The sequence below is a fragment of the Phaseolus vulgaris genome, chromosome 3, assembly GCF_000499845.2.
Source record: "Phaseolus vulgaris cultivar G19833 chromosome 3, P. vulgaris v2.0, whole genome shotgun sequence".
NCBI lineage: Eukaryota > Viridiplantae > Streptophyta > Magnoliopsida > Fabales > Fabaceae > Phaseolus > Phaseolus vulgaris.
Genome location: NC_023757.2, coordinates 53,231,388 through 53,247,070, shown reverse-complemented (window position 1 = coordinate 53,247,070; position 15,683 = coordinate 53,231,388). Strand labels below are relative to the sequence as shown.

Below are 15,683 nucleotides of genomic sequence, written 5' to 3'. Positions count from 1 at the left end.
TGCATACATGGCGAACATGAAAGGCATGTGCACAGAATTACAAAATGTTGTAACCGAGGGTGTGGGACTAGTGAAAGAAAGAAAATCAAAAGGAAAATGTTTTGTGGACAATATACCAGAGCAATGCGAATGACAAGGGAACAAAACAACATAAACCAAAGTACTTGGCAGAGCATAAAGCTCAAGACTTTAAACTCATTTAGCTCCAAAAATCAAAACCCATTAACACAATAAGGCTCTTAGAGTTTGACGAAAATCTTTTCAGAATATTTTCCTGGACCCCACAACAGAAATAAAATATTATTCTTTTTGCCATGTGGACGGTTCTATGGTGGAGCAACTGATTTGGATTTGTACAAATATTGGACCCTTTTGATAGCTATATCGTTTGTATCACCAATCTCATTATTTTGGTGACAACCGAACGCAGCTGCAGAAGAGAAATGGAGATCAAACCTGGTTTGTCAGCACTAGTCACTGGTGGTGCCACTGGAATCGGTAACTAACTCCCTCTCTTCCTTAACGCCATTCATAATCATATCTATCACTCTCCCTTCTTCCACTTCCAAATTATCGAATTCAAATATCCAAAAATAAGCTTCAGTTGACTTTAGGAACTGATTTTCGAATTAAGGATCTGATTCCTTCACTATCACACTTTGTTCATTGCGGTTTCGTAAAGAATCGAGAAAGCATAGCAAACTACATAGCGCATGTTCAACCAGCTATAGTAATTTTACTCAGTCCTATTCTTCTGTCCGTACGTATACGTAAGAATTAGTTTGTTTAGATAATTTTTTTCATAAAGACTATAATTTTTTTGATAAATTAAAATTAATTTATCCACCGTCTAAAATCAACTTTTGAGAAGAGGCTGCGGTCAGACAGGTGAAAGAAGGAGATTTTGGTGCATCTGCAACCAAAATATATGCTCAATGAAATTTAGTTTGTGTAACGTGATTCACTTGTACTATGTTTCTGGTTTTTGTGCAGGCAAGGGTCTTGCCTTAGCTCTTGCAGAGAAGGGTGTATTTATCACTATTGTGGATATTTCTGAAGCAAATGGAAGAGAAGTTGCAAGCCTCGTTGAGAAAATTAACACCAAGTTTCATTCGAAGTTGGAATTTCCCTCTGCGATGTTTGTGAAATGTGATGTGGCTAATGCAAGTAAGTAGGTTATTATCTATTAGCAAGACATTCATCAGGCTTCTCCCTGCTGGAAGTTCGAATTCTCTTCTTATGGGCTCCATTTAAGATCCTTATCAAACCTTCCTTTGTTCTTCAATGCAAATATAGTGTTTCCATTTGGTGTAGTGAAGTAACACCACTTAACATGAAAATATGTAGTTATAGAGACTCGTATGGCAGAAAGCATATGATAAAGTTTCATAATCTGTAAATGAATTTTGTGTTCCAAGTTCCAATTTCTAAGTTCCAACTATTATGAGGTGGCATATATATACACACATACATATACACATGTAAATCATTAAAAGTGCTTGTTGTTTTGATTATCTTTAGGTACATACATGAATGTATATTAATTCATTACAGGGGATTTAGCTGCTGCATTTCAAAAGCACTTTTTGACATATCGAGGTCTAGACATTTGTATTAACAGTGCCGGGATTTCTAGTTCTATACCATTCCGCAATGATCAAACAGATGGCACTCAAACATGGAGGCACATAGTTAATGTGAATTTCACTGCTGTTATTGATTCCACTCGCCTTGCGGTAAGCTTGCTATGTGACCTGGTTTATCCAATATCCTTGGACTAATTATTTGCTTTATGCTGTGAAAAGAAAGTTGGTTCACGATCTAAGTGACAAATATTGTAATTTGGTCGCACATAATCACATAGTTGAGTTCACCATTTTCTGTTTAAATGAGAAAAAATGGGGCCAAAACCATTGTTTGTTGTTGGGGCACTCATTATCTTCATTTTAACAGATTAAAGCCATGCAAGCTGCCAAAAGACATGGTGTGATTATCAACTTGGGTTCTGCTTCCGGTCTTTATCCAATGTTCATGGACCCAATCTACAGTGGCTCTAAAGGTTTGTTATATACCAGCTTTGATCGGGGTTACTCCTTGAAAACAAATTTAAGAAAATAATTTGCGAACCAAAAAGCTTAAAGATCTATTCAATTCAACTTAAGTGAAGCTGTTAGATGACCATTGGGCTTAAAGTAGGGGTCAAGCAACAGCCAGTGTAACCTTGGTCTAAAATTTAGAACTGCTATTGTTGAGAATCGATTCTGAGAAATTTGCGAGAAAACTGAGAAACTTTTATTGAATCCCTGTATATAAAGCGTTATACGAGGTTAGCTAACTAGCTAGATGAACTGTGAAGATTATATTGTGAATTGCGATCTCTGTTTACAGTTGTCAGCGGTAGTGACCTGACTAGGATACGTTACCTGATACTCTAAAACTGAACTATTCATAGAGCGGCTAAACACAAGTTTTTATATACATTGACCACTTTTAAGATTTTCATTTTTGTTTTCAATTTTTTGCATGTTTCAACATGTTTGCTATCATCCAATCCAAATCATGAAATTTTGTGATTATCTTCTGATCCTTTGAGTTTCACCTCCTTCTGCCCCACAAATAAAACTTCTTATGTATTCCAAAAATACAAAACGAAAATACAGTCACTGATAGTGACATCTCTTTGTTGGGGCCTAACATATATTTTAAAAACTTAATAAAGATAAAAACATATAATATAGCTTTTCAATGATATTTAAATAATTTCAAATCTCCATCTTTATAATTTATGCAAATTAAGTTACTATATTAATTGCTTCCTAATATGCTAAAATATACTTCTGCAGGTGGTGTTGTAATGTTTTCTAGAGCACTTCGTCTATACAAACGTCAGGGAATTCGAGTCAATGTGCTTTGCCCTGAGGTAAGATCAAATTTAAAGAATGAATATTCTTGGTTATATTATTAATCTTCAATCTTTGGAACTTCTTAGAAACTGGATTGAACTTAACTCAATTTCACAAAACCGGTTTGTAAGGTGAGATTCGTACTCACTTATATATTATAATTTGACTATATCTTTTGATGTATGATCTCGAAGACACTTCCTCACACTGACGATTAGACATGTTGAGCATGAAAATAGATATTTGTGAGTGGTTCGATAGCGGCACAATAATGGGTGACACGAAAGACCCATTAAACCTTACTAGGATAAACTTTGATACCATCTTAGAAAATAAATCTTAAGTCTAACTCAACACTCAACCTCACAAAGTGGCTTGTAAGGTGAGGTTTACATCTACTTATATACTGTAATCTTAAGTCCTCATAATGTGAAAGCATTAGATGCTTTGTTGAAATTGACTAGAACTCTTTTGAAAAAATTCCTTGAGAGATGGAATAGACTAGTACTCCTAGGTATTGTTTTTGTTAAATCACTAATGTGTTTCCTTACTTTTTGGTTCTAGACGGTAGTATTCAAAAGTTATTTTGGGTCCCAACTCCCAACTAATTTGAGCCGAGTTATGAGGACTCACTTAAGGGAGTATAGCTTTCCCAAATCTAGTTTTTTTTTTCTGTTCAAGAGTCCCAAACTTGAAATCTTGGTTTACCAGGACCACTGCCTCTCAGACCCAGATGTGTTAAATGTGTTTTGATTTTCACAACAAAATTTATTGTAGCGCTTTGTTAAAATGAGCTATAATGCTGAAAGTTTGGTGCAGTTTGTTGAAACCGAGATGGGATTAAAGATAAATCCCAATATGATCAACTTGATGGGGGGCTTTGTATCTATGGAAATGGTGGTGAAAGGTAAGTCCATAAATTTCACTGTTCTCTCATGTGGCTTGAGCAAAAGAGGGTGGGTGCATTGTTCCTTAGCTTTGTAGCTTCCTAAATCACAAATTTTTAACTACTGCACATCTTTTAAAATAATTTAACATGCTTACATGAATCATTTCTATTAAACATATCTAGAAATCATTAGCATTGTATCTAAGTATTTTATAGGTATCTTGGACAGTATTTTTAGAGTAAAGTCTGCATTGTGTTAAATTTTTTTATTCTTAACTGACTATAATAGTGACCCTAGCACTAATATAATTAAGGATTAGTGCTTTGTATTTTGTATCATATCAATATACAAAAGACAATATTATTCCAAGTCTCTGTTTTTATTTTCTTCTTTCTCTACCTAATCCTAACTTCAAAACATGGCATCAAAGCAATGCCATTTTTTGTGACTAGAGCTGTCCCTATTCCACGTTATCAATTTTTGTGTCTTCAGATTGGCCAGTACTGGAAATTGCACCACCATCAAAGTCTTCATGTGCCAGAACACTATCTCAAGCTCCTAGCAAATTTTCAGATTCTATTGATAATTAAGGGCACATTCAACAATGTTTTTGGCTATTCTTTCTTCCATTTGACATGCTGTCTTTTCCTCTTTCTAGATTTGCCCACACATTATCCAACCAGTTGCCAAAATTTGTTCAGCCAACCTTTCTAAAGTGCATTCTACCCTTTAGGCTACACTTGCCCTTTCATGATTAATGATCACATATGATGTGTTCTCTCTCATCAAGTATTGAGGTATCATTGTGTTTTATGAGTATCCACATTTTTGAGGTTGGAAGTATGGTAATGCAGGCTAAAAGGAATACAGTGGAAGAAAGAAAGGGTTGTGGTGTTGCAGCAACACAGGCTGCAGGATAAATATAGCAAAAGAAAGAAACGGGTGTGGTTTTGCAGTAATGCAGGCTCCCAAGGATTTTAGAGCACTAATACCATGTTAGAAAAACTGTATCCAACCAAATTTATGGATATAATCTATCCCTACAATTCAGGATCAATGATCCTGTATAATAAATATAAAATATACTGCAAGTCTATTAATCCTCCTAATTATGGAATGTAATTAAATCTCCTAATTATGTAATTAAAACTGTACAAGGAAATATTGACTGCAACATAAATCAAGGGATTCTGACAGCATATTCTTGACTATTGTTGAACGTACAGTGCCACCTGTTATTGGACAATTATCAGACTACACACAGATGTCTAGTTTAGCAAACTTTCCATTTGATATATCTAATATTTGACATGCGGCTGTGGTAACATTGACCAGTGATATATATGACTATTATAGTGTAATTAAATAAGATAGGGGATATCAAACCTAATCTCATTAACTAGTTTTTGGGGTTGATTTAGGCTTAACCCCAAATTTATATTCTATTTCCTTGTTTGATTAGATTTTAAGTTTCTTATAAAATTATTATTAGGGTTCAGTGCTATATATTTTGTATCTATCTATAATTCTATTTGGTTTGAAAATTGTGCTGTAAATAACATTTGGTCGATATTTCATGCATGCTATGAGATTGTCAATTGAGTTGATAACACTGATAGTTATTGTTTCTAATGTACACATAAAATTTGATATGAAAGTATTTTAACCTCTCAAGGTGCTTTTGAGCTCATTACGGATGAAAGTAAAGCTGGTCATTGCCTATGGATTACAAATCGTCGGGGTTTTGAGTACTGGCCCACAGCATCTGAAGAAGCAAAGTACCTAGTAGGTTCCTCTCGTTTTAAGAGAAGAGGATCTGATTTCAGAGCTCCATCAATTAAACTTCCTGAGAGTTTTGAGAAAATGTGCGTATTTGAACTCTGTCTCTTTTTATAAAATATACATGCCCCTGGAAGATTTTTATTTTCTATTTCCATAGTGTTAGAAAGGGTGCATTTGTTCCTTCTAATTGACGGATTAGAGGACTATTTCTTCTCACAATTTAATTAATTTAAATATGCTTTATTGCTTGCAGAGTTGTCCACACCTTGACTCATAACTTTAGGAATGCAACAAGCATAGTGAGAACACCACTAAAATTACCTATCAAGCCGAAACATGTTCTTGTTAAGATAATTTATGCTGGTGTGAATGCTAGTGATGTAAGTTACTATATCTTTCTAAGAGGACTTGTGTATGTATATTGTTGAGTTATTTTCTTTCTTTCTCAATTGTCTTTCTTATGAGACATGTGTTAGAAATGTAGGTCTTAAACAAGAGGGGGTGAATTGTTTATAAATTTTTTTTGCAAATATTGAAGGTATAGTAAAGGCCAAATAGAATCAATCAATTAGAAATCTGTTCAGCTGAATTAAAAAACAGTTTTCACTTAACAGTAGTAAAAAATCAACTGGTTGTTTTTGGGAAACAATCGGTTGTTAATAACCGCAGTTATAAAATTCAAGCAAAAACAGATTTAAAGAGATAAGGGATAGAGAAATTCACACAGTAAATTTATACTGGTTCACTTTTATTCAAGAGCTACATCCAGTCCCCAAAAAACTTTTGGGAATTCCACTAAGCAATCAAAACACTTTGATTACAACACACACCAAAGTGGTAATCTTGAACTCTTCAAGAACACATACCACCTTTGGCAACCACAACACAGAATTCAGAACACCCTCTTAATATGCACATCAACAGTTATTACAGAAATACAATTGTCAAGAGAAAAGGAATGATCACACCTGATACAATCATAGATTGAAAAGAAGAAAATACAAAGCAATCTTATTCCACTCTTGGAAAGAATCCAAAGCTTGAAGCAATCTTGGAAAACCTTTTGAAAGCAATAATCTGAATCAATAACAACCAGGAGCCTAAAACAGATTATATATACTTCAATCAATTGTTAAAAACATTTAATTCAAGAGTCAAATCAGTTTTAAAACAATTAAAACAGGTTGAACTAACTTAATAGAATACTGTTAAGAAATTTAAAAAATCAATCGGTTGAATTTTTGAAACAACCGATTGAATTGGTTTGACAGCAAAGTCAACTAAAGTCAAATAGTTTCAAATTTTTTTCAAAAACCTCTAAGTGTAAAACAACCGGTTGAAATGACAACTCAACAGGTTGATTTTCCACTTCTCATTGAAAACACATCTTTTTCAAAAAGGAATAAAATTTAACAACCTTGGATTAAATCTGAGTGGATTACAAATTCAAACTACCCAAAACCCACACACACAGGCAGCAGCAAAGTCTTCAACCAATCTTCATGGATTTGGAGACATCAAAATCTATGTTCAACAACATATTCATACTCTAACTTGCTGAAGAACAGCCTCGATTTTTGAAAAAGATACAACCTTCACTGTTGAGCTAGTCGACTGAAAAATTATAGCTCAACACAGGCATGTTCAAGTAAGAAACTGCAGGGCTTACCGTAAAATACACACTAATCTAATATGCTTATGACTTTTCTGTACATCTAGAATAAGACACTACACTGAATTTGGGATTACTGACTCAAAACAAGGGACTATTTATTTATTATTTAAGTATGTTACAACTCTTCAAGTATGTAAAAACATCATTAATTTATCATGTTTGATGGGTTTGATCCTGGATAAAACATGTGAGTCTCATGATATCAGGTCCTCATTTTTTAATCTATACTCGTTTGACGCAAATGACTTGGAAAAATACAAAGTATCTATATTGAGTAATATTAGTTATTTTTTGTATAATATAAAGCTTCTCCCTGCCACACTGTTTTTCAAGTGCTATAACCTCTAATTATCTAGAACATGCATTTTCATCTATAACCTATAATTCTAACAAGTGTGAAATAATTTAGGTAAATTTTAGCTCAGGCCGCTATTTTGGCGGAAACAACAATGATACTGCCTCTCGTCTTCCATTTGATGCAGGATTTGAGGTATATATATACATCCCCTTGTGTAGATATCATGATATGAAGTGTACCACTTGATGCAGTAGACTGCTACTTACATGTGTACATTTTTGTTGTTATATTTTAGGCTGTAGGAATAATTGCAGCAGTTGGGGATTCTGTCACTGACTTGAAAATTGGTATGCCTTGTGCATTCATGACTTTTGGAGGCTATGCTGAATTCATAATGGTGGGCAGTGCTTAACATAATGTTAATATTTTTTTATATTAATTGTATAATCATTGGAGTTTCAATGAATCACATGAGATGGTGGTACTGAGGTGATTCTTATGACAATATAAGTTATCGATGACGTCTTGTTACTTGGGTTAGATTTCTTCAAAACATGCCCTTCCGGTTCCTAGACCAGATCCTGAAGTTGTGGCCATGCTTACATCAGGACTAACAGCCTCAATTGCACTAGAAAAGGTTAACTAATAAGATTTTCTCCTTGTGTTTCAGATGCATCCTTGTTTCTTATCTGTTATATTTTATATCAACGTAACTCAAGTTTTTCTATTATTTTCTTTCTTCTGTGACTCTTATATTTGGTTTCATTATTTTATGCATGCTCTGACCCTAGTTTCTTTTTGTACATTGAAAAGGCAGGACAAATGGAATCTGGAAAAGTGGTCCTTGTAACTGCTGCGGCTGGAGGAACTGGGCAATTTGCTGTTCAGGTACTTCTTAAATCCCGTGCCACTTTTCTCAACCATATCCATTTGTTCATATGTTTTCAGAAACTATGTGTTCCAACAAATTGAATGTTTCTTGATATTCTGTAGTTGTAGGCCAAACCCGGCTAAACAAATTTGTGTTTTGCAAAAAATTCAGCATATTGTATCTTTTACTCTATCTGTTTTCTTCACTCTTTCTATATTGATAGACCATAGATACACACTATTTTAATCTTTCTTTTTTCCAAGCATTACTTGTTCTTGAGATCACACAAAAAACTCTTTTATATGTTCCCTTGATTCCTTAATACCAAAGATAACCGACATCTATTTTAAAACAAAGATTGCTTGTTCTTTTGCCGTTTCTTCTTAAATTCTTGGAGACAAGGTCCTACGTCTGTGAAACTAAGATATCCAAAACAAGGCACTCATGATAGACTATATCTTTACTTAAAACAATTGACATCACTGGTAGACTGTGTAGTATCAAAGTATTGTTTCATGTATAAACAAAAATAAATTAAAATTACAAAGCTTGCTTAGATCTATTAGTAGAGATAGCTGGGTAGGTGATTCAATCTAGATTTCGTAGTCTAAAGTATATGTAATTTCTCTGCATGAAAGTTTCTTTGCCTGACCTCAAAATTTGGACTATTGTGCAGGTAGCAAAATTAGCAGGAAATAGGGTGGTTGCAACTTGTGGAGGTGGGGCAAAGGCCAAGCTTCTGAAGGAGTTGGGAGTTGACAGAGTCATAGACTATCATAATGAAGATATAAAATCTGTATGTTTTAAATTAAAACATTACTACTTTTGTTGTGATTTTTATTAAATTGGACAAGTTAAAATAATATCTTTTGCAATCTTATTAACCATTCAGATGGTTGTTGTGTCCTTGTAAATAATTTTTTCTGTGATCATTGTCTCCTTATGATATGCATGCATGTACACGGTTAGACCGTAAAAATGAGCATTCATTGAAATCAACGGAATTACATAATGACATTCACGTTTTCTGGTCCTTTATGTATTTAACTAATTGAAATATCCAACAAGTTGCTGATTAGTTTCTTACAAATGATTCTAATTCTATTCTTTTACGGGAACTGCTTATATTATCTCTTGTATTTTTTTGAATGAATTTTTTCATCCAACTTCCTAGAATATCACTGATACTATTAACTATCTATAGAGTAAAGATACACTTCAAATGCTGTTCCTTCTTTTATAGTCTTTTTATATCATACAAGTACAACTTTTTATAGAAAATGGCATCAAGGGAGTAAAGCTCATATAAGGGAGTAAAGCCCATGTATGGTGCCATATACATGAATAACAACCCAGTGAACCTAAAATATAAAAAGAAAATCTTTAAACTCCAGAAAAAAATATTTATCTTATGCTGAGTGAAAGGAAAGTTGAAATATGGAATAAACCTGTTTAGGAAGAAATGTCTCAACATCTCTGGTGAGCAATTTGTATCATTGAATACCTACCAACTCTCTTTAGCCAAATGTGCTCTATCAAATAGGCAAACCTTACAATATTATCTAATGACATTTGCTAATAGAAGTTGTGAAACTCACTGGACATGGCCTAAAAGGTTCTAATTGCTGAAGAACAATGATTCGTAGCTGAAGGGACTGGACAGCTTTGGAGAAGACGATCCTTTACATACTGATAGTCAATTAAGCTCCATGACTTAAATATTTAATGAATAATCACTATTGAAATCAGCTGCAATTTAAGTGCAAATGAGCATCTTTATTTTGTTGATTTGATTATGGTTCTTATTTTTATTGGAATAAATTACGTAAACTGCTTCCTATCAACATGTTAAAAGTTTCACTTAATTTTGCAGGTTCTGAGGGAAGAGTTCCCAAAAGGTATTGACATCATCTATGAGTCTGTTGGCGGTGATATGTTAAACTTGTGCTTGAATGCTTTGGCAGTTCATGGACGACTCATTATTATTGGCATGATTTCTCAGGTTTTTCTTTTTTCTTGTCATGCCACATTTTTTGCCCTTTATAGCACTCCTGAAAGTTTCAATGCGACTATAACAAACTTCAAAACTATCCACTATCCTCTTTTTTTGAAGAGGTAGTATTGACTCATTTAATACCTTGGATTTTATCCTCATTTAAGTGTAGTGAAATTTAGATTTTAACTTTTTGTGTTAGCTATGAAAACCACAAGTTAAAAGGAACATGAAATTCTGAAACCCATCTGAGATGTCTAGAATGAAATTTGGTTGTTAGCTGGCTATATTACTTGTAATATCGAATTCTTTTTATTTTTAGTCTCCCTGTCTCATTTATCTGTTGAAGACTGTTGGAAGAATGTATGAAGCTATTACCCTGTTTTAGCCCCTTGATAGTAGTGTGCTTGATTGTAGATTGCAGTAAGTTGTTTCTGACCATTAAAGAAATGCATTGTTAATAAACAATATTGATTTCATTTGTTATGTGCATTCATTCAGTATCAAGGAGAAAAGGGTTGGACGCCTTCAAAATACCCTGGCCTATGTGAGAAGCTCTTAGCAAAGAGCCAAACTGTGGTATGTAGCAATATGAAGTTATGCACTAGCAGGCTATCAAAACATCATTTTCCATATACTTTTTGAAATTTTAACCAAAATATTTAAAATTTTGGGCAAGTGGTATGGTCAACTAATGATTGATTCACTTGTTTAATTACTGTAAAGTGAATGCTTTGCACTCCAAAAATTACAAGCTCACATGCGAAGTTTCATTTTATTTTTCTGATTTACTTATTCATACGTGATTCCAACTTTTCAGGCTGGCTTTTTCTTGGTGCAATATGGTCACTTGTGGCAAGAGCATCTTGACAAGCTATTTGATCTTCACTCTACGGGAAAGCTAAAGGTTATTCATATGCTTTTGATATAGGAGTTTGTATAGTTAGAAACTCTAATATTTCTGTTTTCTTGGCTATGTTTCGGTTTGGGAACAATTGTTAGTCACTAGCTTTAAATAAGAAAGGGCAAGTCTGATTGGGTATTCAGATTCAATTGTCAACAATTCTCAATGCTCACTTTCACTTAATTCAATACAAAAAAAAGTGTAGAGGTAACAAAAGACAAAAGACAAAATACAAAATACTCGACAAGGTAGGCTTTACACTAAAGGAGTAGAGGAAACAAAAGACAAAAAAGACTCAATAAGACTAACGTTATTTAAGATACGAGTGGTAACCTATACATAATGCATGTAGCAGTGAACACAACTAGGAATAGACATCTGAAAAAGGAGAGCTTTAGCTACTTCTCCCCAATAGGTTCTAGGAACAGACATATGGAAAAACTACCTCTAGGAGATGGCAATTTCTCAACTAAAGAAACATGGAGAAGTTTATGACATCAAGTTCTATTCCTATAGATGATACAATACAAGAGTCATTGGAGACAAGGAACCAGAAGCAATTCTTGATCGCATGATTGTGAAGGGAAGCAACAAAGCTGTTACTGAGGTCTTTAGTTAAATTGAAGAAGATACTTGGGACTTCTTCTGTGATCTCAAGAGGAAGTACCAGAATTTAGTCCTTGAGGACAAGGATTTTGTCAAGGGAGAGTATTTGATACAGGACTTCGTATAGTTAGAAACTGTTAATCCCGTTTTCTTGGTTATGCTTTGGTTGGGGAACAGTTGTTAGTCGCTAACTTTAAATAAGGAAGGGCAGTCTGGACGGGGCATTCAGACTCATTTGTAAACAATTCTCAATTCTCTCTTAATTCAATACAATTTCGGATTTCATTCTTTCATTGGAATCCCTCGAACACGCCTCTTAAATGGTGTGCCCATGTCAGACACACGTATCAGATACCGACACTCATAGAACACGTATCGGTGAAGTGTCCAATTCAAAAAATATTTGTTGAATTTTTAACAACTCTAGCACAGTTCTAACACAATTTTAAAAAGGTAAAATACATTAGTTTTATAAAAACTCAAACTTATTGTGTAAATTTTATTATAATTATAAAAATAAGGAACAAATCATTTAGAATCATCCATGAGAATCATCTTTTTGCTACAAAAAAACTGAAACATACTTATACACATAAATCTTTATTGTCGATTTATATAATTCATAATTATATAACATAAATCCATGTCTCTGTGTCCTACATTTTAAGATTATACGTATCTTCATGTCTGTGTTCGTATCGTATCAGTGTTTGTGCTTCATATATCTCTATTTCCTGCAATTCTTCGAGTATATTCTTCTCCTAGAATTTTCTACATCAACATTCCATCCATATAATGATCAATAAAATTGTCCTAATTTAACGGGATGTTTATTTGATTGTGCTAATTACTATACTTAGCAGTTAGCAGTTGGCATGCTTTTAATGTTTCCATTCCTTAACCTTTCTCATTTCTTGATACAGGTTGCTATTGATCCAAAGAGATTTATAGGTCTGCATTCTGTTGCCGATGCTGTTGAGTATCTCCATTCGGGCAAAAGTGTTGGGAAGGTATTTTCATAACAAATACATTGCTATTTTTTGTTTAGTTATTTAGTCACTATTCTGTAACAAAATCTAATAATAATATAATTTCTGTAGGTTGTCGTCTCCGTGGACCCAAACTTCCTTCCTCTAGAGGCCAAATTGTGAATCATATCACATGTCAAATGACCTCACAGATTATGTTGTGCCACTTTCAAAGTACAAAAGGATAAGCTAAACTTGCAGCTCTTGTACAATTATTGTTGTCGAATGTTTCTCAAATTAGTTGCATCATTTCAATACCAGAGCTGAAATATGGAACAAAATTTCACCTTTCACATACACGAACCAGTAAACAATCGTGTATTTTGATTCTTGGTGAAAACTGGCCACTCTTTACCTTTTTGCTTTGTTGTTACTTCTGAAGTTGAAACTGTTCAATCAAATAACTGCTTTAAACCTGCAGCAAGTTATTCTCACATGACTTAATTTGGCTCAAAAAGTTTAAACTTGCCTTAAACCTACCCTCAAATTCTTCTTCAATAAAAGGGTTGCGATTCTTGGAAATTAAGTTGACACTTCAAAAAGTTGTGAATCTGATTTAACCCCCAGACAGACAAAAGGTTACTAACTAACCACCCAAGTCCTCAATGTTGTAAAAAGGTATATTGTTACAAGCTTTCATAAGGCTAATTCTCCCTGCACCATATCAATTCTGACATGCACTGCTCAGAAAATGTCTATTTTATCCTTAATTTGTCGGATATTTATATCTGCAATACAAATAAAACAATTCTAGATATATAAATTCTAATATATAAATCTGGAATTGAGATGTGCCTTCTTGATATGACCATCTACACGGGAATGTCTTCCAGATACTAAAATCTGAATTTTTTTTTTTTTTTCATTCCGGATGCGAAAATCTGGAAAAGGTGGCACGGGTAAAATGGGATTTTAAAGAAAATAATGGGTGGAAATCACAATTATCTCGTGCATAAAGAATTAACCCTTTCACAATTGCCTTAGGTTTGTAAGTCATTTCCTACTTTTATTCTCAGCTATATGCTATCAGTCAATAATACACGTAAACTAGCTTAATCAATCAATCCTAAATTCATGAAAAAAAGTGCATAACCTCTAATCTTAATACATCTTGATATAACACTGCCTTACTTTTACGAGAGTTTCTTCCATGTCACTTAATCATACCATACCATTATTGTCCTTAGAAAGGTCCCTTAATATACTACTAACTTTAAGTCATTCTAATTTATAAAACAATGACAATAACTAAGTGCCAAACAATTTGGACAATTACTTCTTGCACCATATCATTGCACCCAATGAAAACACCAAAATCCCTTTAAATAAAATGGAATATATATAAAAATACGTTATGGATCTCCTTTTTTGGAATATGTTTCTGAATTTTTTATTTTAGAATGTATTTTTTTATTACGGATTTTTTTATCTGAAATGAAATTTTTATTTTTAGAACACAATAATCTCTTCTGAATCTACTTTTCCAAAATGTATTATTTCTAATTTTGAATTTTTATTTTTTAAATGAAAAGTATTTTTGGAAATTTGAAACTATGTACGGTGCAGATTAAAAAAATTGGGTGTAGGAAGAGATTGGCAACAATTTGTTGTAGTCTAGGTAAAAATATGATGCCAAAGAAGAAGGTGAATTGATTACCTTAACTCTTGTCAAATAAATGCATGTTATTATGATTTTTATGCACTAATAGATGGAGACAAATCACACCACATTATCATACACTAAGATGCATTTGATGTTCTTTGCTGTTTGCATGGTTTTGTTATCGATGACTTTTTTTAAAAATAGATTATTAATGGAACTACTAGCTAAAATGTGCAAAAATTAAAAAATTCATGAAAAAAGTTAGCCATAAAATTCGTAAACATACAATATTTTGAATTATATGCTTAGAAAAAGGAAATAATAATGTATAGTTGGTGAGATAAAGTATGTGTACTAATAAATTATAAATAATTTTAATCAGAATAAGGAGATTATTTCTTTTTAAACCTTTGTATTATAATATAAAATGATGGATAAAATGAGAAGGATAGGGTGATTAGAATTTTTGAACTAATATTATTTTTTAAATTAAATAGGTGAGTTCTACAATCAAACATGCCCCTATAGCTCAGTGGTAGAGCGTCAGTCTTGTAAACTGAAGGTCTGTAGTTCGATCCTGCATGGGGGCAACTTTTCTAACAGTGTTTTTTAAAATTATATTACATTTTATTTTAACCAAATAAAAAATTATTTTTTACATTTTACTCAAATTTAATAATAATATATTTCTCACGAAGATAAATTTTCAATAATAATATATTAAGGTTATTTCCCATTAATAAATTTAGGTAAAAGTATCCTCATTATTTTTTTTGTCACATATAATTTTTAAAACTTTCAATGATAATATTTTAATGTTATTCCTCTTTCATAAAGAATACTCCATGCATAAAAATAAAATAAAATAAAGAATACTCCATTTAACATAAATTTAAACAAACAAATTTTCAATAAATTTTGTGTATTTTCTAATATAACTAATATTGATCATTTTTAATTATTTTATAAATTATGTTACATTTTATTTTGATAAAATTCAAAAAATATTTTTAATAATACAATGAAAATTAATAAAAAAAAATTATTTCACTAAATCTATCACCATTAAAAAAAATTATTTATAGCAAGGATAAATTTTTTATTTTTCAATAATAATCTTTCAAGGTTAT

At 32.6% G+C, this 15,683-nt stretch overlaps 1 protein-coding gene and 1 non-coding gene across 2 annotated transcripts; both read left to right on the top strand.

Annotated features, from left to right (window-relative positions):
- The first annotated feature begins 211 nt into the window (after nt 1-211).
- Nucleotides 212-13,370, top strand: LOC137808780 (uncharacterized). The gene is made up of 18 exons (XM_068610053.1): nt 212-498; nt 994-1,167; nt 1,555-1,736; nt 1,954-2,059; nt 2,844-2,920; nt 3,723-3,810; nt 5,469-5,658; nt 5,829-5,955; nt 7,660-7,740; nt 7,844-7,945; nt 8,090-8,185; nt 8,362-8,436; nt 9,096-9,215; nt 10,293-10,421; nt 10,914-10,991; nt 11,233-11,319; nt 12,846-12,932; nt 13,023-13,370. The coding sequence occupies exons 1-18, from the start codon at nt 444-446 to the stop codon at nt 13,071-13,073; spliced, it is 1,905 nt and encodes a 634-aa protein (XP_068466154.1). The 5' UTR covers nt 212-443; the 3' UTR covers nt 13,074-13,370.
- Nucleotides 13,371-15,071: 1,701 nt separating this feature from the next.
- Nucleotides 15,072-15,143, top strand: TRNAT-UGU (transfer RNA threonine (anticodon UGU)). The gene has a single exon. It is a non-coding gene; the product is annotated as a tRNA-Thr (tRNA).
- The last annotated feature ends 540 nt before the right edge of the window (nt 15,144-15,683 follow it).

Coding starts and splice junctions, on each gene's coding strand:
- LOC137808780 (XM_068610053.1), top strand. CDS start 444: ATGGAGATCAAACCTGGTTTGTCAGCACTAGTCACTGGTGGTGCCACT. Junction 7,946..8,089: donor GCTATGCTGAATTCATAATG/GTGGGCAGTGCT, acceptor TACTTGGGTTAG/ATTTCTTCAAAACATGCCCT. Junction 8,437..9,095: donor CTGGGCAATTTGCTGTTCAG/GTACTTCTTAAA, acceptor ACTATTGTGCAG/GTAGCAAAATTAGCAGGAAA.